Genomic DNA, 23697 nt, shown 5'->3' on the forward strand with positions numbered 1-23697 from the left:
GACTCTTGTATCTTTGATATCTTTTACGTAAAGGACCAAAATGAGAATTTTTCCTGGACTTTACTTCGTAATCCTTGACGTTCTTGTAGTTTTATTTGAATTATCACAACATCCGAGCAGACACTCATAAGAAGAAGAGATTTTGCAGCGTCTTCATCTTATCACACACACAAAGCTGGAGACACGGTTTTCATTTCCATTCGCAAATAGGAATGTTTTACTTCATATAATGTTGGACTCCTCTTGTTTCTATTATCTTCTGACATTTACACACAGGTTTGTTTTCAATTCAGGCTGATTAGACTTTCACTAAGGCTGAATTTGGGTGGAGCTAAACTGCTAACTAGGAGAGGTCATGAAAATCACAATCACAATCTTCCTTTTATCCCACAGTTCACAGACTTGTTACCCATATCTTCAGTTTCAAAATGAGCCTTACATTTTTTGTTTAAATTACATGATTTGACTTTTTCTGGCAAAACAATAACGATTTTCATTACATTACTAATTTTCATGTTTTGATTTTAAGTCTCATATCTTAATCCTGTAAATATCTGCCATAGTTAATTGATTTTCTTTCAGAAATCCTAAATTACAACCAAGACAATGAACAATATGAGCCCATACACCAACACTTTGAATTCTCTATCATGGCAATGCAAACAAACAAATACAAAAAGATATAATGTTTTCAATGTTCATGTCGCTCTTGTTTCTGTATTTGTCTCACTGTTCTCTTTCTCCTTGGCTTTATTCTCCTCTGGACTATCTTGGGGCAATGCCATCTATCTCTGTCTCCCTCTCTCTCTCATTAGCAAAAAGCCTTCGACTCCCTGCGGCCAATGGACAGACATGGAAACGTAAAGGTAGGACACACTTGGATGATGCTATCTGTCAGCTTTCAATGATCCTCCTCCATGACAGACTTTTCTTCCTCTCCACTGCCTCTCCTGTCCTACATCTCTCCATCCGCCTCCTATCAGTCATCTTTAATAAGGCTCCACTCCCATAAAACTGATGATAGATAGAGAATATTTCCTCCCAGACTGTCACCTATACAGCTTTTAATCACTGATTTATCTGAGGAAGGTTTGATAAGTGTGCATAGTCTTTCTGAGCAACATCTTAGTTCTCTTTCATATGTTCACATCTACATTTAAAGCTATCTGCGCTTGGTCCCTTGATGCTCACTGTAGTTGACTTGACCAAAGTATAACTGTCCAACATATCAACGTATTTCTCAAATGTAAGAAAACACTAAAGTGGAATATTAAACAATTCACATCTTGCACAGTTAATAAAAATAAATAGATATCACATTTACACTAAGGGCTGGATTTACTAACACCCCGAATAAAATGTTTTAATGGTTTCCGCCATGGAGAGTCAGAGGAAAGAGGAGCTCAGTGCATCATGGGAAATCCCCCGGCAGTCTAATCCTATAGCAGCATAACTAAGGGATGGTTCAGGACTCACCTGAGCCAGCCCTAACTATAAGCTTTATCAAAGAGGAAAGTCTTAAGCCTAGTCTTTATGGGCCGAGCATTTTTAAAAACACTTATATAAATACTTCATTTAAGTTGCACAGGCCCCAAAGGTGCTTCGGCCCACTGAGCATTTGCCCGGTGTGCCAGATTACCAGTCCAGCCCCGGTGCCCGGTCGCTCCGTGAACAGCAGCCATCTCTGCACAACACTTAGCGGTTTGCACCTTCCTTTCAAACGTACTAAATACAGATGCTGTTGTACATGAAATTGCGTTTAGGATTGGTAGATGCCATTGCGTGTAGTAAATAAATAAATGTTTTTGCATGTTGCCCTCCACATTACTTTGCACAATAAAACTGAAACGCCCCAAATTGCATATTCATTAAGGCAAAAGTACTAAATGAACAACAGGAGCTGTCTTGCACTTTTGGAAGACGTCATTCTGCGAGCACATCGTTAGTAGATCAGCTTATGTGTTAATTTGCTGGTGATATCAAGTTTGCAGACATTTTTACTCTTGCAAACCTTTAGTAAATCAGGCCCTTAGTCTTTGCCAGCAGACGGAAATTGCCCAGTTGTCTTTAAAAATTGTTTTTTTGACCACTTCAAGGACTTCTTGTCCATGTTGACTTAAAAGCTGAGGTTCATGGATCATTCTGGACCGTAAAAACACCAGTAAAGAAAACATATACTGTAAAAAAATTTTTAAAGCAATATTACTTTCAGCTTGTTAACTCAGGTGGAGGTAATTGTTATGTCAATTTTAAATATGTAGATTGTTGAGGTCTGGCAACTTTGCTGGGGCGTTGTCACCAAGCTCAGCACAGCGGGAAGTGATGATAATAACTTCCCCCGGATGGGACCATAGATGTGGATGAGTTGTATAAGGAAGCGAGAATGCAACAAGAGTACATTAAGTCTCTTCATCAGGGTGACTAAGCATGAGACAGTGCAGTCCCTCATGTTTTGAAAGCCATGTAGAATAAAATCACAATATCCTAACTGGTACCAACACCACAGAAGAATATGTTAAGCGAAAGTTAAATAACTGGTGTCAGATATGCTTTGACAGTTTACTTTGATAATGGCGAAACTCTGACTGATCTAATTCTGATTCTTTTAGGGAAACCCATGAAACCCTAGCTCCTAGTTTGGAAATTAGCAAAAGGTTGATTCACATTTTCCAGATTTCTGTTAAAAGTTGAATGTTGCAGCTTTACAAACTTCCCTGAAACAAAACTCCGCGAGCATTTCAGAAATAAGCTGATTAAGGTTGATTTATTATCTCAAACAATAGAGACCCCCAGATACTCTGAATTATGCAGCAACCTTGATTCATTATTATTCATCCTTTGTCCTTGAATTATTTTCTTCTCAGTTTTACCTTCAGTTTTCATATTCATCAGGTGCCGGATTTCTGAAATCTGTCTTGAATCATTGATCATCACTTCTGTTCTTCAGGTGCATTTTTCCTCCTACGTTTTGTCCTCATCTATCAGTGCATCTGGCCGCAGCTAACATTAAGGTAGAATAAGTATTTTAAATCTAGAATTGTTTACATCCGTCTTTATTAGCTTATTCTTCTTCTTTCCTGGCACATTGCAGCATACCTTGACCTGTTACCGCCACCTTTTGATCAGGATAGTTTGTCCTGCGTGTGCATGTACGTGCATATGCATCCTCAACTCAGCAACTGGAAAGACATAATACATAATATTATATTCATAATGTGTCTGTTCTGGATGCTCCAATCAGAGCTCGGCCTTCCAGTAAGGATCAGCAGGAATGCAATAAGTACTGCGACTTGCAAAATTTACTGACTTGTGCTTCATTTAGCCATGGTGGATGCACATTTTTATTTCTCCATATGAATTGTATTTATTCTTTATTTACTCATTTATTATGCTCTATAAATTACATGCTGTAAACCTCATCCCCTCTTCAGGTCAGAGGACGGAGGCCCTCTCAACTCCCGCTAGACAGACCACAAAACTCCCAGGAGCCTTTGCACCAACCCGGGTCGGTCCGCAAGAGTCACAGGAGGAAAGGTAAAACGATGTCCCGCTTACAAAACATCAGAAACATGCATGAGCATATATTTTATCATTCAGTGCTTTTACCTCCTTTCATTTCACACAGGTGGTAATTCTTTCTTTGCTGCTCTCTTTGAAACTTTGAGCTGCTGTCAGATGGGAATCCTCTTTTTCCTGTCTTGTCTTTTTTCGTCTCATCTTTTAATATCTTCTCTCTTTATTACTTCCAACAAACCTCGCTTTATCCTCTTTCTTGTGTTTCCCACGTTCTTGCCTCATTACATCTCATCTAATAAATGTATCTGATTTATCTTAGTCCCATCTAGTTTCAGCTCATGTTGCGCCCTCTTCCTTGTCACAATTTGACATCTCTTTCATCTTTTCCCCTTATTTTATCTCCTGACACTTCCTCTTATCTTTTTTCTCTCAAATAATTGACTCTTACCATCTTTTCAGATGTAACTGCAGCATTTTATAATTCTGTTTCAATATCAGTCACATGCCATCTGTCCTCTCCTACCCTGTGATTTTTTTCTCCTTCATTTATTCAAGCAAACAGTTCTCAAGATAAAAATATATACACACAAAAGGCGGCTTCCATCTACTTTGATTTTCTCGAGTGTCTTATTGGTTTATTTTCACTACAGGCACATAGGTATAGGTATTAGGTCTCATATTTTACATAAATTACTGAAGATCTGATCTTGCACAGGTCTTCATGATATTATTGATGAATTATATTGTAAGTTGAACACAGATTTTTTAAAATCAACATTATGTAAGATTTAGTATTTTGTGCGATTTGGCGCACCTACAATTCAAAGTGTAATTCACAGCTGCCGTCAATAAGGACAGCTGCTACATGTGCATTTGGTTATGATTACATTAGTGATGTAACCAGCAAGATGCCAACTTTGCAAATACAGCCAAATATCAAGCAAGTGCAGCAACACAAGACACAGCAAGCCAGCTAATAGGTTTCCTGCCCAGGCTCCAGTGCTACAACACCAGGCGCTCCGGGCTGGAGTGGCTAGGACAGAGTTATTTTAAGATAATAATACTACAAAATGCTGCTTTAACTAACTGAAGTCCTGGTCCTACTGGAACATATAATCAGTCGGCATCAGCTTAAACGTCAAATACTTCAACTGTGCTGAACAGGACGAACTAGAGGGGAAGCCTATCAGAACAAAGTCCAGCTGTATTGTGTTAAGGTGTGGTCACCGGTTTGGTAGTCTTGTAATTTGATGCTGACCAAAACAAGGTGACGCCGCTCTGTTAGAATGATGGCTTTTCCATTTCCAACTCAGTGCGTCATTGTTTCTACTGGCTGAACCTGCCAGTGAAAGTTAAACAAAGGAGGACTCTGAACTGTAAAGGCCTCAGTATGCTTCACGGGAAGTCAAACAGCCTCTGAAACCTCCTTCCCTCACAAGCTGACTTTCACACCCACACAATAATTTGTCAGGTGTGTCCAGCTGTAAAAGTAGGCAGAGTTTTTAATTTTTTATTAAGCCATTTTTGTCACCTTTATTAAGCCATTTTTGTCACCTTTCTTGTGAACAACTGAATGAATGCCTGTCTGACATTGTGTGCTGTTGTCATTACGTCTATCCACTCTATGCCAGCAGGACTGTCAGAGCCAGCTGAAGATACACCGAAACAGGAAATGTGTGTTTAAATCTGTTCATCAGTATTTTGTTATTTCACCGTTTAAATTTCCGACCCTCCTCCTCTTCTCAGGTACGTTAGTGTGCAGCGGTAATGGCACCGGCAGCAGCTCCATCTACTCCGTTGCCATGGTGGCAATTCCCGACTGCATCGACAACGCAACGCAGACGGACATCAGTTTCCAGAACATCTTGACGCTGGGGAGGAACAGAGGTCATCACCACCACCATGACCGGGGAGGCGGCACCTCCTCCCCTCCACCACCTCCGCCCTCTCCTCCCCTCCCTCACCTCGTGGGACCATATGGGATCAATGAGTTGTATGTCCTGACCCGTTGTGTTTTTGGCTTTGACAAGTCTCTAGACATGAAAAATCAATGATGTTAGATATGATGTGTATTGATTTTTCTGTCTTCCCCATCTCTTCCTCCTTCCCTCAGCTGTGTCTTTGAGTACAATGACCCCGATGACTACTTTGACGTTTCTAACCATGAGGTGGACAGGCAGGAAGACCTGGAGTATGAGGTGAGAACTCTGCTGCTGGATCACCAGCAACCAATTGTCATTAATAAAAAGAAAATGTCTGGCAAATTTCATTCAATAACACAGTTGGTTGTCAGCCTGTCTCCCATTTTCAAGTACTTAACCCTTGTAATGAGCTTTAAGACCTGAGAGAAACCAGTGCCATCCCCAGCTGCGCATCTGTGACTCTATGCATAAGACAAAGACAGGTGCAAGTAATTTAGCTGATGAATACATCTGGAATATAAACTAAGCAGGGCAGCCAGCTGTGGTTCTTCACTTTCGCTCTACGACAACAGACGTGCTCAGAGAGGAAAGTCTGTTTTGTTGCACAAATTGATGAGCTATTTTTTTTTTTGGAGGGGGGTTCTCACCCATATAATGTAAATGCAAGAGAGGGAGGCTCATTTTAGTAGTTCAGCATATTTGAAGTCCCTACAAAAATGAACAAAATACGACAAAATCTGGTTGCTGACTTGCTGGGAAATTTGCTGTCTACCTCGTTTCATTTCATGGAGCAGATGTGTTTAAATTTTTATCAACACAGTTGCATTGGCCCCATAGTGGATCACTCTTTAGGTGCACAACCAACACTCAAAGCTTCATTTTCAAATTCTGAGGAACTGTTTCGGTGTCCCTGGTTAAAAATCCCATTATTTTCGGATAGACGGGACTGAAGCTCTCCTATAGCAATAAACTCACCTGGTTGAATCTTCAGTACAAAAGATAAACAGCTATGCTAGAAAATGTCTGGTTAGGTTGAGGGATTGGTTAATTTGGGGATGAAAATATCAAAGAAATGAAAAAAAAAGGTTAGAGGAGAAGGAAGAAGAAGAAGGATGAGGAAAGAAATGGAAAAGCAAAATGGGATTCTGCTGGAAGTATGAGGGGATAAATAATTGAAGTGTAAAATTGAATGAAGAGGTATTAAAGAAAGGGAGGGAGGATATGAGGACAAAGTGAAGGAAAAATGAGAGATCAATGAAAAGAAGGTAGAAAAGACGGAGAGGGAGGAAAGGAAGACGTACACGGACAAAGAACTGAGCAAGGAATCAAAGAAATGAGACCTGGAGGACGGAAAAGGAATGGAAGGAGGAAATAAAAGGGAAATCCAGATATTTTTGCTGGTGCTGGAAAATCACTCCGTCTCAAACATGTTACTGAAACAAACTGACTTCTACAAGCTGTCTGTTGGAGAAGAGCAGGATGAGTGATGGTCAGACTGGTCTTAGCCACTGAAAAGTTCAGTTTACAAAAGCCTAATGGACCACTCCGTTTGGCTGAGTGGCACTTCTTCTGTTTCTGCTACATTGGTTCACTGCTGTTTCCTGAGGCAAACGGCAATTTAGTCATTAAAGAAGTCAGCAAAGTGGAAACGTTCTTGCTCTGTCTTTCTCATATACCAATGAGACTTTCTGTTCTCCCTAAATCACTTCTACTCTCTCCGCCCTCATTAGTTTTCCCAATCTCCACCATCATTATACCCCCCCCCCCTAAATTACTTTCTAATGTCTTGATGTCTTTTTTCCTTTTGTTACATCCCTCATTTCCTCCCTAAATCACCGACTTTCCTCTGTCGATGCCCTTCAGCTAAAACCATATAAAGGAGGTTTCAGCAATGATGGTCCAAACTGGACTTTGATGGGATGGTCTCTGATCTCCTAGGATTTATTAAGTATTTGTTCTAAAGCTTAGGACAGAGCTGAATAATAGCTGCAACCTACAAAGACTGGAAAAAAAAACCATACAAAGACTGTGTCCACCAACCCGTCAGCTACAGTAGTTCACAATCTAGCCCTGCGAGTAGTCTTGTACCTCGTCGCCATGCCTCAACCATCGCCCATTTCCTGAGGTGAACTTTGCTGTGCCGCATTCTGGTCTGAAGACCACCTACAGACCAGCTCAGACGGTCAATCAGTCTTCCTCCCCTTGTTCCTCCAGGAGGTGGAGCTGTACAAATCCAGTCAGCAGGAGAAGTTGGGTCTGACAGTCTGCTACAGGACGGAAGACGAGGAGGATCTTGGGATTTATGTTGGAGAGGTGATGTCTTCATCCTACTCTTTCTCCTCTCCAGAGTTTATTCACCCGTTCATTTAACCTCCAACTGACTCATTTATCTTTTCACTGGTTTGATTGCAAATAAAATGCATTAAAGTCTGTTAATGATGCATAAACACAGCTTATTTATTCACATGACTCGCTCACCTTTCTCTTCCTTCAGCTTCAAAAGTTCCCATTCCCAGGTTCCCAGGACGCACAAGGTACTCTTTGGCGTCTATACGAGGCGCACCGGGCTGCCAGAAAGCCTTTTTAGGTCATATAAAGTCGATGTAGGGAGGTGGTCGGGGTGGATGGAACACTTTGGACTTTCACACAGGAGACTGGGGTTTGTGTCCCGTGTGAAACCAAAACCAGTTTACTTATTTAAAGTTAAATAACGCTGTAAACATTTAATTAAGCTGACCGTTTTATCTAGAGCAACTTACAATTGCCGTGTCAGAGGTAACACGCCTCTGGAGCAACTAGGGGTTAAATATCTTGCTCAGAGACACATCGGTGTCACAGTGGGAATTCAACCTGGGTCTCCCACACCAAAGGCTTATCTTATCTTATCCACTGTGCAATCACCTATCACAAAGTAAAGTGAAGCACTCATTTTATCCCAAACCATGATCTTTTTCTAAACCTAACCAAGTACATTTGGTGCCTAAAACTAATTAAACCAATAATTAGGCCCGTTTCACAACGTTAGCCACGTGTTAAATGGTTGCCTCACAGAGATGCTAATACCATGTGCGTCTGTATGAGACACCAAGGATTGGACCAACCAGTGTCGTTATTTGATGACCTGGGAATGAGAACGGATGTTCATACATATATTTTATTATCTTATCATTTATTTATTACTTCCATCCAGTAATCACTTTATTCATTATCTTCTCCTTTGAATCATTCATCCAACCAATTAGTCACTCTCTTTCCATTCAGTCAGCCAACTTGTACCAATTTAATCATTCATGCATTAATTCAGTCACTATTAATGAATTTGTTTCTTAATTCATGAGGTAATTTATTTGTTCATCAATTTCTTAAGTGGTTTGTTTCTCTCTCTCTCTCTTTCTCCCACTATCACTTTAGGTTAATCCAAACAGCATCGCAGCCAAAAATGGACGCATCAGAGAGGGTGACCGAATACTACAGGTACACAAACACTAACTTACACTCTGTTCTGCTTGATAGGGACCATTGACCCATCCAGAGATCTGGACATTTGTCTGGTTGCACAAATCTTTTCACTTAAATTGTTAAAATGCCCTTCCTAACTATTGTAGCTGGATTATGGTTGTAGGTTAGAGAAACAGTTCAATTTAAAGTTGAGCTAATAAAACGAAAATCTAAACTCAAGTCAACTTACTAGCTTCTTTTCTTGGAGCATTCAACCACAACTCAGTGGTATTCAGAGGATGGCGTTTCGAGTAATCTGTGTTGTAGATAAACTAGTAACAACATGCCAAACAAGGTAAGATCTCCAGAACCTTTTCGAGGTTGTATCTTGTTTTTTTTTGGTAGGTTCTGTCTGACTCTAAACTCTAAACATTTTCTCTCTGGTCACCAAATATCAAACTTAACAAAACAGATTTCTTTAACATTTACGGATCACACTCATGCACTCCAGAGGTCAAATCATTTTGATTCTAACTTTACCTTTTACTTCACCCTCAGGTCAAAGAAAAATCTCTGTATTCATAAATATAGAATTTTGACCTTCAGGGATACGTTAAATACATTTCCTGCAGATTGAAAATACAAAGTTGTCCTCTGCAAAATTAGCTGGCTCTATGAGGGTTAAAAATAGTTTCAAATCAAACTATGTAAATTTATACTTGGAACCCCCGGGACAGCCTTGTCCAATCAGAGAGAGCTGTCAGCAGCCCAGTTACTGCTGTCCTAAAAATAGACAGAAAGAGAGATGGAGGGTGAGACAACGTTGTCACCCTGTGTTACCAACTCACTGTTCCACTCAAATGGATGCAGGTGACAAATCACCAGACCAACAAGAGAGAGGACACTGCTCTACAAAGATATATTTGAGAGTGTCCGAGGACAGATGACTTACACTGATACAGCCTCCAGCAAGACAGACATCATAAACAGGAAAGAATAGAACAATAAAAGAAACTGAACATGCTCATTTCCTACACAAAATAAGAGGAGGATGATACACAGTGATACACTTATTATTGCTAGAAGTCACGCACCTGTGGAGCAACTAGGGGGTTAAGTGTCAGATTGCTCAGATTGGGTCACATTGGGAATCGAAACCGTGTCTCTCACACCAAAGGCACGGGTCTTAACAACTGCATCATCGCCACCCCATCATGAAGATATTAGATAAAGTTGAAAATCTTCTAAATGAGGCTTGCGGAACTGGAAAGCTCCCTGTAAATCTTTCAACAAGGATTACAGTACAAACATTTATTTGTTATCATTACGAGCTATGTAATTGCCGGTGATCAATAGTGTTCCATTCTCTTAAGCTCTTAAGGTGCCATTCACTGTTTTTTTACTTAGCAAGTGGAGCCGTCTGCGGGAGTTTTTCCTGTATCCTGTTAAAACAATGTTTTCGTTTCCGCTCTAAAGCTACAGCCCCACATGTTCAATGTCCTTTCTGAGAGAGCTTGACAATGAAAAACGAGTGTGAATAAATTTACCTTCCTGACATTTCTTTGTTCATTATCCCCTGGCCCTTCGACTGACGACCTCGTGAAAGCAGCGTCAGGGAAGGTGACGTTGAAATGTGAAAAGAATAGACCAGCAGCTGCTTTTGGATAGATGTCATCACATACAGTACAACCAAATAATAACAAACTGTGACATGGTTCATACATTTTATAATCATGTTTTGAAGTCTTATTTTCTATTTTATTCTATTCTTCTTATGCGTTTAACACAACACACACATCTGTAAATAAATCACAGGTGTTTAAGTGAGACATGAAAAGAGAATTTACTGTTCGTACCATTTTTTCTCTCCTATATTTAATCAAATATAACACAATTTCAGGTTACTCAAAATGCTATACCTTATAGTAGCAAGATTATAGGGACTGTGTTAGTACTGCAAATAACATTATACTTTGCATTACTTGGGTAGAGCCTGATTTGAATGTCAATCTCAGAGTCGAAGCTTCGCAGCGAAACGAGGATCTTACGCCCAATTTTGCATAGATCTACCAGTTTTCTCCCAATAAGTTAATATATTGCCAATTTCAACATATAATGCTGTAAATAAACATGTAAAAAGAAAAAGCTTTTAGTAAATGTTTCTAATGTGAGTGAATAAATCCAAAATTGTGTAGTGGCAGTAGAGGAACACTCGCCGCACCTCACGGGATGTTTGGATCATTTATCACCAATGATGAACCACACAAAGATATCTTGTTTTTAAATAGGGGCTACTTGAAATGTAGAGTAAGTTACACTGAGTAATGAACAATGGCTGCGGTTTTTATAAATGAATATAAAGTAACCGATCTTTGTACCTCGCCTCATCCCCTCTAGATTAACGGAGTGGATATTCAGAACAGAGAGGAAGCGGTGGCCATTTTGAGCCGAGAGGACAGCATCAACTTCTCACTGCTGCTCGCCAGGCCTGATATAGAGGTGATGTCCCACAACACGACACAGTCAAACCATCATCCTAAATCAATGCTCAGGGTATACAGACTGCAGGTAACCATAGAAACCAAAGTTAACTCACACTAGTGATACTCTTTCATAGAGGAGGAGCACGCACTGTACAATGCAGGTCGACCACAAGGTTCAACTGGTCTTCATCTTCCAGAACAAGAATGTCAGCCGTGTGTGTGTGTGTGTGTGTGTGTGTGTGTGTGTGTGTGTGTGTGTGTGTGTGTGTGTGTGTGTGTGTGTGTGTGACTAAGTTACCTAAAACATGTTCAGACTTGTGAGTGCTACAGCTTGTTCACATGCAGAAAGTAGCATTTAAATCCTGTGTTTTACTTCAATCAGAGCTAACTTTGGCTCTAGAGCAGAGGTTAGAAAGTCTGAGACTTGGGGTCTCCCTTCAAACAAAGCTTGGAAAAAGGAGCCCCCCCACACACGGCGTTAGTTTACTTGCTTATACCGCGTTCAAGACCGGTCAGAATTGGGTTATTTCCCAGTTGAAACCTCCGACCTCAAAGTGTTCCAGGTGCATTGGTGGTGCATGACGCCGAAAGTGAACGAAAACCAGGGCTGACCGTGACAAAGTGTGCACACAGTTGCACCCTCAGCAGCGTTTTAGGGGTTAATTAAAAAGATGGCAGCTTAACTGCAACAACTGACATAAATAGCCTATAGCCTACTTTACTAGTTCTGTGTACCCCTACATCAGTTGGTAACCCTCAAGTCAGTCAATGTTGTAGGTTGCACTTCCTAATGTTTTGGCATTTTATGCACAGAAGATGACTTCATGAGATTCTTTACTGTAGCCAGCTACCTAATAGGCCTAACATATTTCTACATTAATGTACATGCAGAACAGGTTTTACTAAATGACCGTATGTATTATTTTAATTTAAATACATGCAAATATACGTTTTGTTGCCTTTTAGTTTATGGTTTACCATTTACAATGTGTGCATCCATGGGCGCTGACATTGTTTTGTGACATAATTCAGCTGCTACTTGTGAAGTTGGGGGACATATTTTTTTCTCCGAGTTCATAAGTAGGACTTCCGACTTCAGGTGGCGTTCCAGGGTAGTTTTCCTGGTTGGAGGTCGGAAATTTCCCAGTTCCGAGTTACATGGAACGCAGCATTGGTTTTGCTCAGTTCCTGGATACCCATGGGATCATGATGATGCTATTTAATCCCATAGAAACTCAATAAGTGAGCCAAGAAAATATTACTGTTTGACATAACTTCAGACTACACCAAATACATTTAGTGAACTTCCCCAAAACCACTATAATCATTAAGAATCTCTCTAACAAAATCACACACACGCAGGCTGTACTATGTGATCTGCTTTTGATAACTAATTTAATACTTTTTTCCCCACTTTAATTTACCAAGTCTCCTCCAAAACTGTTTGGAGCCCCCCCCAGAGTAGGCCTGCCTCTGCTCTAAAGCATCTCATTATTTCACGATATAATGTCCCCTAATCTGCATCACCTGAGCCGTAGGTGTGGCCACACAGAGGGAACCATCCTTGCTTTCAGTTACAAGAATGTTGGCTTTAAACTGAACTTAACCTTGTAGTCAATCTTTATAGACATGTTAGGTTTCAACTATCAGCCTGTTGGTTCACCACTTAGGTTCAACAATTATTGGGTGGATTGCCAGGAAATTTTGTAATTTTGTGTCCAGAGAATTAACTGTAATCACTTGTGACTTTTAAGTTTTTCCTGATGTTAGCATTTAGCTCAAAGCAGGGTTTAGCCTATAAAATGTTATACAGAAAGAAACGCAACACAAGTTCTCAGCGGGATGTTTTCAAACAGCTTGGTTTGTTCAGCAGGCCAAAACTAAAAGATATTCTCTTTTCAATCAAATCTGATCATTTTAGTACCAACTGTTTAATACTTGCTTGACATGTAAATAAATAAAAATTATCTAAATACTTGTTGATCAACCCATTAATCAAACAGTCACTTCACCACAAGTTTAAACTGAGTGAGTCCCTTTCTGAGAATAGTCTTCTTCACTTTTAGGTCCAGAAATAGTCATCACATCATAACTTCGGGTCGAACAGTGTCTCTCCTGTTTCATCACTCAGCTCGCCCGCAGCCTAGTTTTCTAACCTACTTTCTCCTCATATCTGCTGCTCTGCTGCTGCTGCTGCGGCGGCTGGCGAACAGGAGGTGAAAGTTTTATAAAAGCCACCGTTTGGTTCACAGTGTGGTCACAGTCCTTTCCCTGCTTTCCAAATATTGATTTATGTTGGCGACCCTGTGACCCTGGTTGTCTAGCACTATCATTAGCCAAAACTTTACATTTTTGAAGGACTGGATCTTCTAACCCTGATTGCTGTAAATGCCAACATTTGCTGAACATATTCTCACTTTGAATATTGACTTTGACACCCTCATGATTTTGCTCTAAATGCCACCATCAAGCCAGACCTTGACTAGATGTATTTTGTTATCTAATCATCTGCCCTCCACCCACTAGACTGTTGATTGTGAAGTTACAATTGGGGAGAATATTGGAGGATCAGATCCATCCCCACTGAAGCCATTTGTGTTACGTATTGTTATGTATGTATGTATGCATTTTGCGCAGTTTTGTGTGACGTATAGTTTACATAGTTAGTAACTATGCTGAGTTCTGTTACTTTTTCTATCGTCATCATCAACACTCAGGTTATCCCCCCCCCCCATTTATCCACCTTCCTGGGCTGGTCTTGGTGGATTGGAATCATCTGGAACATGTGTAGCTTTACATGTCAAGCACCAACCTCTGCAAACATGAATTTCTAACCTGCACAGCAGTAGCCTTCCACCCCCTCAAAAAAGGGCTGCCTGGCTAACATCTAGTAAATTAACTAAACCATCATGAATAAAAAAATGAAACTCATCTCGTTAGGAAGGTACAGTTTCTTTACAGAATGCTCACAATCTAAAACCAACGCACGCAGCTGCACATACGTTTACTTTCACTCTGATTCACAGTCGCTTTTCTTCACAGCAAAATGTCATATACATAAAATTCATGGCTGCGTGTGTACTCTGTGTTATTACACACACACACACACGATGAATGTTTTTAGTATGACAGCAGGTCCCTGAGTGTGTGTCCACATCTGCTGACAGAAGAGGAACTGCAAGACGGCATATTCATACACGTCAGTTAAAACTCACACGTGTACATATTCACTGATGAATGTGAACAGAGTGCATGTGCACCCTCACCAAAATAAAATAAATTGTCCGTCAGTCAGTCCTCAGACTCCTGACAACTGAGCTGGTAAGATCTCCGTGTAATGAGAGAACAGGAGATGACAGATGTTTTATCGACTAGGCAAAAAAAACCACCAAAAAAGATCAAATAAATGCAAAAAAAACCCTAACAAAAATAAATAACACAATCATAGAAAATAATATTCTATAAATGTGTTTCTTATTGAATAACAAAGGTGTCGAATTTAGTAGGGCCAGTAGGGACATGTCCCTACCAATATCCAGTGACTATTGAATTGTACCTAATTTTGAGTCAAAAATGAAAATATAGTCTAGTAAGTTTATTTTATTGTGTATGCTGATCACATTCCATCTCCTGAAAGGATGAACCCTTTTAATTTTAATGATCCTATTATGTTTCTTGTTGCACCTCAGGACGAACTTGAAATATATTGTCAGCCTCTATCAATATTATGTCGCTGCACGACCGGAGGCTGCAGTTTCAGGAGCCCCGCAATCCTAGGGCCCGCAGTTCTAGGACCGTAATTCTTAGGCGACATCGCCATCTAGTGGAGTGGTGGTTGTGATGCACAGCAACATGAAGAAGTTTTGTTAACCCTACAGCTGACATGCATATACTCAATAACCTAAGTTTAGGCACACACTCGGTGATGGTTGTGGTAAGGGTAGTTGGCTTCAGGGGGCTGTCAAGAGTAACATAGCTAGCCAACCAGCCAGCCAGCCGTCAGTATCAAAGGAAACAAGGGTCCTAGAAATGCAGTTCCGGTCCTAGGATTGGGGTCCTGAAACTGCAGCCTCCGGTACTACATACTACTCGTACAGCTGTGCATATTGGCCTCACGGCCGACGTGCTAGCAGACGGGGTGGACCTCCTTTGTGTTGCTGGGCATTACCACCACCAATCCACTAGACTGCGCTGTCGCAAAATAACTACGGCCATGAAACTGCAGCCTCTGGTACTGCAGCTATATAATATAATATTGCTATACATGTATTTGGAGTGTGATGAACTCTGCAGACTCTAGCTAGGCTTTAAGTCTTAGACCAATAATGTCCTGATAGTGAACGTTTAATTTTTTACCTCGGAAATAGTTCAAAAAACATCTTCATTCAAGATCCACTTAATAGCCTTTTACAAGACTGTAATGTTCAATTAAAAGCTCTGGAAAAAGCTACTAAGTGGAGCTTGAAATGTTCTAATTATACTGTCAGTGGATTTCTCAGTGAAAAATAGATATTACACCTTGTAAAATTAAAGTGCATTCATGCAGTAAAATGCAAATACTGTTGGTAGTGGTTTTGTGATTTTATATAGATGGTAAAATCTTTATTGTAGCAGAGAAACAGAATTTACTTTCTAACAACCTGCTGTGAAGTCTACAGAGAGGAGACAGAGGTTAAGGTATCAGATGAAACGATGCAGGGATGAAGGGATGATGGATGAAATGGAGGGGTAGAAATATATCCCATGTGACCTAGTTTCTTCCCTCGAGGTCAGACACGCTCACGTATATCACACAAGTACAGATACAAGAGAAGATTGATCTGTTCACACACACACACACACACACACACACACACACGTTTACTTGTGAAGACCAATACTGGCATAATATCACAACTAAGTGCACAACTTTAACACAAAGTCTAAGTGATATTTCTTATTGACAATAAGAAAATAGAAAAAGCCTTCGATCAACAACGTGTTCGTCCGTCTCCGTCAATACTTTGACTTTCCTACTCTGTCTGTGGCTCTCTGCTCCAAGCCCACTGATGAAGACGAGACATCAGGTTGTGATGGGCACACAGTGCTTGTAGGTAGATACATTAATAGTTGGTTTGGATCTGCACATGGGATTTACTGACAATTAGAAAAGTATAGTATATCACCAGAATGATCCTTTCCCTTTAAGATTAAGAATAAGACAAGTCATGTGGAGACATGAAGACAAAACAGAGAACCCACAACTTCTGTTCTGTTTAATAACACTGACACACGAGCCTCTAAAGAAGAAACCACTCAGTTTACACTCAATAAATAATATTCTAATGACCTGAATTTAATACAAGAGATGTTCTTATTGCCAACAGCAACAAATTGGAAGAGCTGCTCATATTCAACAATCCTATTAAAACAGAACAGAACTGAGAAACTGACTGGAATAGTACTGGTGATTTATTTTGCTGCAGTAACTCAACTTTTAAATCCCTGCACTCAGTGATGTGTGACTGCTTGAGTTGGACTCTCAGGTTCTTTCTCTGCCTCCTCTCCTGTGTTTGTGCACGTTTTCCTCTGCAACAACAAAACAATCAGTGCACTCAGGCAAAAAACATGACGGTCTTCAGGGTTCTCATAACAAAGCTTCTATCAAATGTGAAATGTCACACCACACCGATCTCATTTTGATATAATACGCAGGGGTTTATGTCTTTGCCATGTCTTTCAGCTTTAGCCACGCTGCTGGCATTGGACGTCAGAAACAGTCAGGCTGTGCAGCATTTCTGACACAAAGCCAATAGTTGAAATTGCACATAACGGGACTCGCTAGGACCCTGAAAGAATCAAACACTCCAAAACTATTCTCAGCTATTAGGCCCAAATATAAAATACATGTGTTCGGAGAGCTGAGCAGCTCAGCCAGAGGAGGACTCTACTGAGTATGTGCAATGATCCCAAAACTAACGCCTTAAAGAAAGCATTGTTCACTGGAATGACGGGGGCACCAACTTGGAGCACTGTGTCCAGTCTGTCTGCTGGATAAAACCAATCTCCAGAGGGTCTATCCTAATGAATTTGGTGATTGTCTGATTTTTCATCTGACTTCTCCAGCAGATTAGTGCACTAATGATCTGTCATCAGCTGTACTATGAGATTAATGCTATAACATGCTGAAATGTATACATTCGGTTTCACTCCTGTGTATCTAATAAGTTCCAGTCTGAAGACATTTTTACAATACAATTAGAACTTTTTGAGGTTACCATGGTTATTAAATATAGCCAAATATCAGCCATTTGCATATCGAAGAATCTGGAAATGTATTAAAAATTCTCTCCAACATGATTTTCTCTCCAGAATGACAACCCCGTTGATCCAGAGGAGGACATGGAGCTGACTCTGGAAGGAGGCGGCTTCCACCAAAATCCTCGAACCTCTTCCTGCTCCCTCACTTCCTCTCACCTCTCTGGCTATTATCGCCTTTGCCGGGGGGGAGGAACAGGAGGAGGAGGAGAAGGACTGGCCTGCCCGGGGGGAGGAGAAGGAGGTAGAGAAGGTGCAGGGGGTGATGTGAACGTGGAGGAGGAAGAGGATGAGGATGGGGAGGACGGAGAGAGAGGACAGAAGGAGGACAGAGACCCACCTGTACCCCTCCCTCCTCTGCTGAGCCTGGCTCCTCTGCTGTCCAACAGCCAGGAGCTGGACAGCGGAGTGGGCCGGACCGACGACAGCACCCGCTACGAGGAGTCCTCCGAACACGACCTGCTGGGTGATCACACCAGTGCCTGTAACACCAACACCACCAACACACCAGGAAGCACCAGGAAGTTCAGACCGGGACCCAGCCCCAGGTAGGACAGAGATATTAAATCCAACCGTGTCATATCTTGAGTAGAGAACTATTTAGCAAGAAAACAGCTAAATATCCTAAACTCTTTAAACTGATTTCAACCATGATTTAGATTTTAGTATACCACAGCAAACCCCTCCATGTTTCCTATGCCCAGGCCTAGTCCAAGACCCAGCCCCGGCCTCGGCCCCAACCCCGGGCATGGCCGAGGAGACACCACCCCTCCTTTCCTCCACCTCCGAGACCTCCACCTTAGCTCCGACTCCCTCCCCGGCCCGGACTGGACAGCTGGAGTAGGAACAGGAGGAGCAGCGTACAGCCCCCACCATCACCACCACAAGGTATTTTAAAATGAGGTCTTGTTAAAAGGACAAGTCTGGTGATATTCTACATTTAATTTATTGTCATCAAATTCCATAAAAACATGTATTGTTCTAACAAGTACTGTGCATGTATCGCAGCCTGATATCTGTTCTTCCTCTGAGCCATAAAACTCCATTGTTGTCCAAGAACCTTTTATTACCTTGATCACACAGTGTAGTTTATTCTGACTCAGTCTCACAGACACGTCCTGCTGCCCCTAAATACTCACTAATGCACCACACATGGAATCATCCAACACTGAAAATAGTCCCCAACAATTCCACTATGTCCTTCTGTTTGAGTAACATTTGTTAAAGACTAAAGTGGCCAGCTGATTTGGAAACGATTTAGCCTTTTTAAAAGTGAAACCTTTAGTTTTCAGAGCCAAGAGCCACAGACATTAAGGAAGTCAGAAAGTATTGACGAAGATACACTAACACATTATTGATTTAGGGCATTTTCTATTTTCCTATTGACCACATTGGTCTTTACAAGTAAACAGTTACGTTTGATTAAAAACTGCAGTGAGCAGCTGTTTTTGGAAATTACAGAGCCTATTTTAAACAAACAATATATTTGTGAAGTGTTTTTATAGATATACATCTTCAGTGGGAACCAGTGGGCTTGGACCCGGGGTTTGAACCACAGACAGCAAGTCAGAAAGTTTTAAGAGATAAACCAACACATTGTTTGTTTTGGGCTTTTCATGGGATTTGTTGACAGATGAAAAAAAAAAAAAAATAAAAATGCAATATAGCTCGACTTCCTTTAACAACTTATAATGTCCCTAATGACTCAGATGGACTTCTAGGGGTAGCCTATGTACTGTACTTCAGCATTGAGAAAGACCATTAAGCTGTTATCTAGAGTGGTGCACTTCAGTTGGGCTGTCGTCTCATAGCAACAAGACCAGTGCTTCCATTGTGTTTAGTGCTGCTTGATAAAAAGAGATGAAACATTATACCAGCTGTAGGGATGCAGACATCTTTAAAAGCAAATGTTCCCTTTCAGTATGGTTGCTGTTTGGACAGCATTTGTCTTTTTTTTTGTTAAGACATTTTGACAAATATTCCTGTCAGTCATGTAACAAGACCGAGAGCCTACTGAAATGCTAGCTACTCTGTTGATCTGTATGCAGTTATTTGCTCTGGTAACTTGTATTTGGCATTTAATACACCAAAACTGTCATCAGTAGAATATTCAGTAATGAAAATACTAAGTACTTTAAGCTCAGAGAAAAATGGGAAGATAAGACTTGGCGAGTATTCACCACCACAGAGCTGGATGTTTTATTTAAAAATGATAGAGACATGAAACTAAATATTAGGAGATTGACTACTGTAATAAATCACACACACACACACACACAGTATTTAATCAGCACTTTCCTCCAGTACAATTCTAGTTTTAAATTATAATAACTCAAAACTATGAGAGATAGTGATTCCTGATGTTTCTGGCTTCTAACGTCTGACCTCTGACCTGCAGCACTACCACCACCACCACCACCATCATCAGCCCTCTCTGATGATGATGATGCCGGGCCTGACGGAGGAGGAGTGCCAGCGATACCAGGAGCTGCTGGAGATCAAGTGCCAGTACGAGAGGAATAGCGAAAAACAGCAAAGAGAAGCAGTGAAAAAAGAACATGAAGACATCAAAGCAGAGGTGAAAGAGCAGGAAGAGAGAAAAGAGGCAGAGAGGGAGGGAGAGGTGGAAGCTTCTTCTGCCTTGGTGGTCGACGTGAACTGCAACGTGACGTTAAGTGAGCACGAGTTGGCGTTGATCGAGGAGGAGCTGCGCCACCTGGAGTTCAAGTGCCGCAACATCCTCCGGGCACAAAAGATGCAGCAGCTCAGAGAGAGATGTCTGAAAGCCTGGATGATGGAGGAGGAGACGGTGGCAGCAGGAGCAGGGCGACCAGGCCCTGTAGAAGCAGGTAACCATGACAACTACTGACACAGGAACGTGTGAAAGAAATTCCCAAATCCGACATCCTGTCTTATTTGTTTAGTATCCTCGGAAATGTGAAATACATTCTCATATGTATTTTAAGACTTCTTTTTTTTGAGAAATCTCGTTTCTAACTAAGAGGAAATGTTTGTAAAGTTGTGGTTTTACCGGGGGTTCTGATTCTTGTTCTAGGCAAGAACATGAAGTGCATTTTCCAAAATGTTGAACTATCCATGAAAGACAACCAACCCTGTCTCCTAAAAACAACATTTAACTACTACTAGTTTTTTTTAATCAACATAGTTAGGAAACTTACAGTGATTGAGTCTTAGATAAGTTTCCACTCCTGGCAAATAAAGCATGATTAATGTTTTCATAGTTTTGTTTTGGCAACTTGTTGCAGCTTAAATATACAGTATGCAAACCTCAGTCTCCAGTGTTAAAAGGTACAGCACTTTGTATGCACACCGTGCACCCAGACTAAGCTACCTCATGAATACTGTTTCGTAAAAGAACTTGGCCACCCATCCCATTCCTCCTGTAAGAGAGGCTTTCTTGATTAAATAAAGTTATATAACTAATACACTTCCTGCACTAGAAAAAAAAAAAATCCAGACTGCAATTCTTTCAACACATTTAGTAAGTGGTTTGGGATATCAAGGTTGTCTAAGGTAAGGTGAAAGTACTTTATTTGTCACACACACATAGCGAGATTCACCCTCTGCATTTAGCCCATCCCTGAAGGGAGCAGTGGACAACTGATTGAAATGCAGTGTCTGGTCAAACAGCACTGACTGGAGAACCTACCGAACATGTTTTTGATGGTGGGAGAAACTGGAAATCCACGCAGACACCACACAGAAAGATTGTCCTGTTGAGTCCTGGATCTTTGTTTACTTTAAATAACTGCTGACCGGTTAAAGGTGAAGCTGGGATTGAATCTCCAAATGTTAAGTAAATAAAAAGTGTGGATTGTAGTATCTTGATGTTTAAAAATGATAATTAAATGAATAAAAACAAAAAATCCTTATTTTACAAGGTTTTGATAATGATAATGACGACGACCCTCATCGCCACGAGTTGTCAGCCATCAACGAGCTCCCAGAGAGAGAGCGATCGGACGACAAAGATAGCACCAGCGCCTACAACACCGGAGGGGAGAGCTGCAGGAGCACGCCGTTGGTCAGCACCGAGCAGATCCCGCCTTTACAAGAAGAGGAAGATGATGGAGGGAGACGACTGATGTCACCGCCTCCTCCTCTTCCCCTCAGTCGCCTCCCCCCTCTGAACTCCCCCCTCACCCCACGGCGTCACGGTCGGGAACGAGACAGAGAGAGACGCCACTCTAACCTCAGCAGCTCTTTCTCCCCCAGCACTTACAGGAAGTACGAAACAGCCAGTGGAAATATGGCACATGGCTCAAGCTCCACCCCTTCTACACCCTCCAAGTTCAGGTCTCCTTCATGGTTTTGCTTTCACTGCTTTCTACACATCTTAGTACTTTAAACTCTGTAAAACTGCATGTAATATTATCTGGGTTTGTTTGCATCATCAGGTCTCTGACCAGAGAGGCGGGGTCATCTTCAAGAAGGGGTGTGGCTGATGGAGGGCGGGGCTCCAGAGCAGGTACACAATGCGTGCTTCTCCAGTTGAAGCATTTCAAATGCCAACTCTGTGTTAATTGTTCTGTTACTGTGTTTTAATGAACCCACACAAAACCAGTCTGTGAATGTTGCTTCTTCGTCACAAGGAATAGTTCTGCGACCGTTTTAGTTGCCCACAAGTAGCCATTTATATGCAAAAGTTCCCTAATAGTGTCATTACCAGCAGCAGGACACTTAAAAGCCACAAAAAAATGATAATTTTACAATCAAAGACAGACCACAGGAGTCTTCCTTTATTTTCTCTATTAAACGCATCCAAACTTAGACGAGTGTCCAACATTTTTCCAACACACTGATTAGGAGTCATTTGGGGTTCAGTGTCTCACTTGAGTAAAGATTCACACATGGACAAGAAGTGCTGAGGATCCACCAATATTTTTGATGGCCAACTCACTCAACCTTTGATCCGTGTCATCGTAACAGAAGCAACAAACTGCTTTACTTAAAGTCTGCAGGACATTATTTAGCAGCATCGCAACTGAGGAGATGACCCATGCTAAATGTGTGTTGAAGACACATGTTGCAAGGTTGCTTGCTTAAATTTTACTAATATACCATTATTGGACTGGGGGGGGGTGATAAAATGCCTTTTGGCCACACTCAATGACAACAAAGGGTGAATCGCACTGTACCAGAAAGTTTAGCAAAATCGAGTAAATCAATCTCGTTTCTCATGAACAACAAATACCATGGTGGGCAAGAGAGAAAACCTAATTTATCTCCTTAGGGGCACCGTAATAAATATGAAAATAAGTGAAACTGCACTTAACCTCAAAAATTGCCATTGTCTGTTGTGAAAGGAGGCTATATTGTGTCCCTTGGTTTCATGTTTTCTGCTGATTGACTGGTGGCGCCCGTAACAAGCCAAGAAACAGCAATCTGTCAACAACACTGGGTGGAAGAAGTACACACTAGCTATGTCAACATGATTTGAGTGTTGGTTTCAAAATCAGCTTTTCAGATGCTTATGAAGAAGGAAATGCAATAACGTTGGACCTCAACGATGTACACAACATACAGTATATTGGTGACACTGACTATAAAGATGTTTGTTAACAAGAAAACTTAAAAGAAAGAGACACTGTCCCTCTAACTGTGGGTTCATGGTTTATGTTCTGGTTTTTGACTATCTATTACCCTTTTACTGTTATCACTGCAGCTAGAGCCACTGACAGACCTGGAGGAGGAAGCGCAGAGTCGAGTCCCTATTTCACCAGAAGACACCACAGCCACAATAAACCGTTAGAGCGCTACCAGAGCTGCATGACCCTGCCATCTGAGGGCCTGGTGGACCCACTAGACCGAGTCAGAGACAGAGCGATGGCCGAGGGCGAGGAGAGGGGGATGGGCACAGGCAGCAGCGGCCCAGCCAGTCCCAGAAGTGTGAACAGCGCCCCATGTGGCCTGGAGGACCACCATACACGTGCCTCGCGGTTAGGACTGGCCTTACCGCTCGGGTTGACACACTCATCAACTGCCTCACCACAACGCATGGAGTGGAAGGTAAATGTTGA

General features: G+C 41.4%; 1 protein-coding gene across 1 annotated transcript in view; it reads left to right on the forward strand.

Moving 5' to 3' along the window:
* Positions 1 to 23697, forward strand: part of LOC119906290 (PDZ domain-containing protein 4-like) — a 53357-nt gene that overhangs the window by 23904 nt on the left and 5756 nt on the right. Inside the window, exons 2-14 of the mRNA XM_038723858.1 lie at positions 816 to 866; positions 3432 to 3534; positions 5263 to 5509; positions 5630 to 5714; positions 7653 to 7751; positions 8850 to 8912; positions 11274 to 11375; positions 17711 to 18204; positions 18361 to 18544; positions 20055 to 20505; positions 21559 to 21973; positions 22075 to 22145; positions 23343 to 23686. Of these exons, the coding sequence (XP_038579786.1) occupies positions 816 to 866; positions 3432 to 3534; positions 5263 to 5509; positions 5630 to 5714; positions 7653 to 7751; positions 8850 to 8912; positions 11274 to 11375; positions 17711 to 18204; positions 18361 to 18544; positions 20055 to 20505; positions 21559 to 21973; positions 22075 to 22145; positions 23343 to 23686 (2709 nt within the window). The remainder of the gene's footprint in view (positions 1 to 815; positions 867 to 3431; positions 3535 to 5262; positions 5510 to 5629; positions 5715 to 7652; positions 7752 to 8849; positions 8913 to 11273; positions 11376 to 17710; positions 18205 to 18360; positions 18545 to 20054; positions 20506 to 21558; positions 21974 to 22074; positions 22146 to 23342; positions 23687 to 23697) is intronic.

This window comes from Micropterus salmoides, unplaced genomic scaffold, assembly GCF_014851395.1.
Source record: "Micropterus salmoides isolate LMB-PRFRI ecotype aquatic unplaced genomic scaffold, ASM1485139v1 Ms_hic_scaffold_16, whole genome shotgun sequence".
Lineage (NCBI taxonomy): Eukaryota > Metazoa > Chordata > Actinopteri > Centrarchiformes > Centrarchidae > Micropterus > Micropterus salmoides.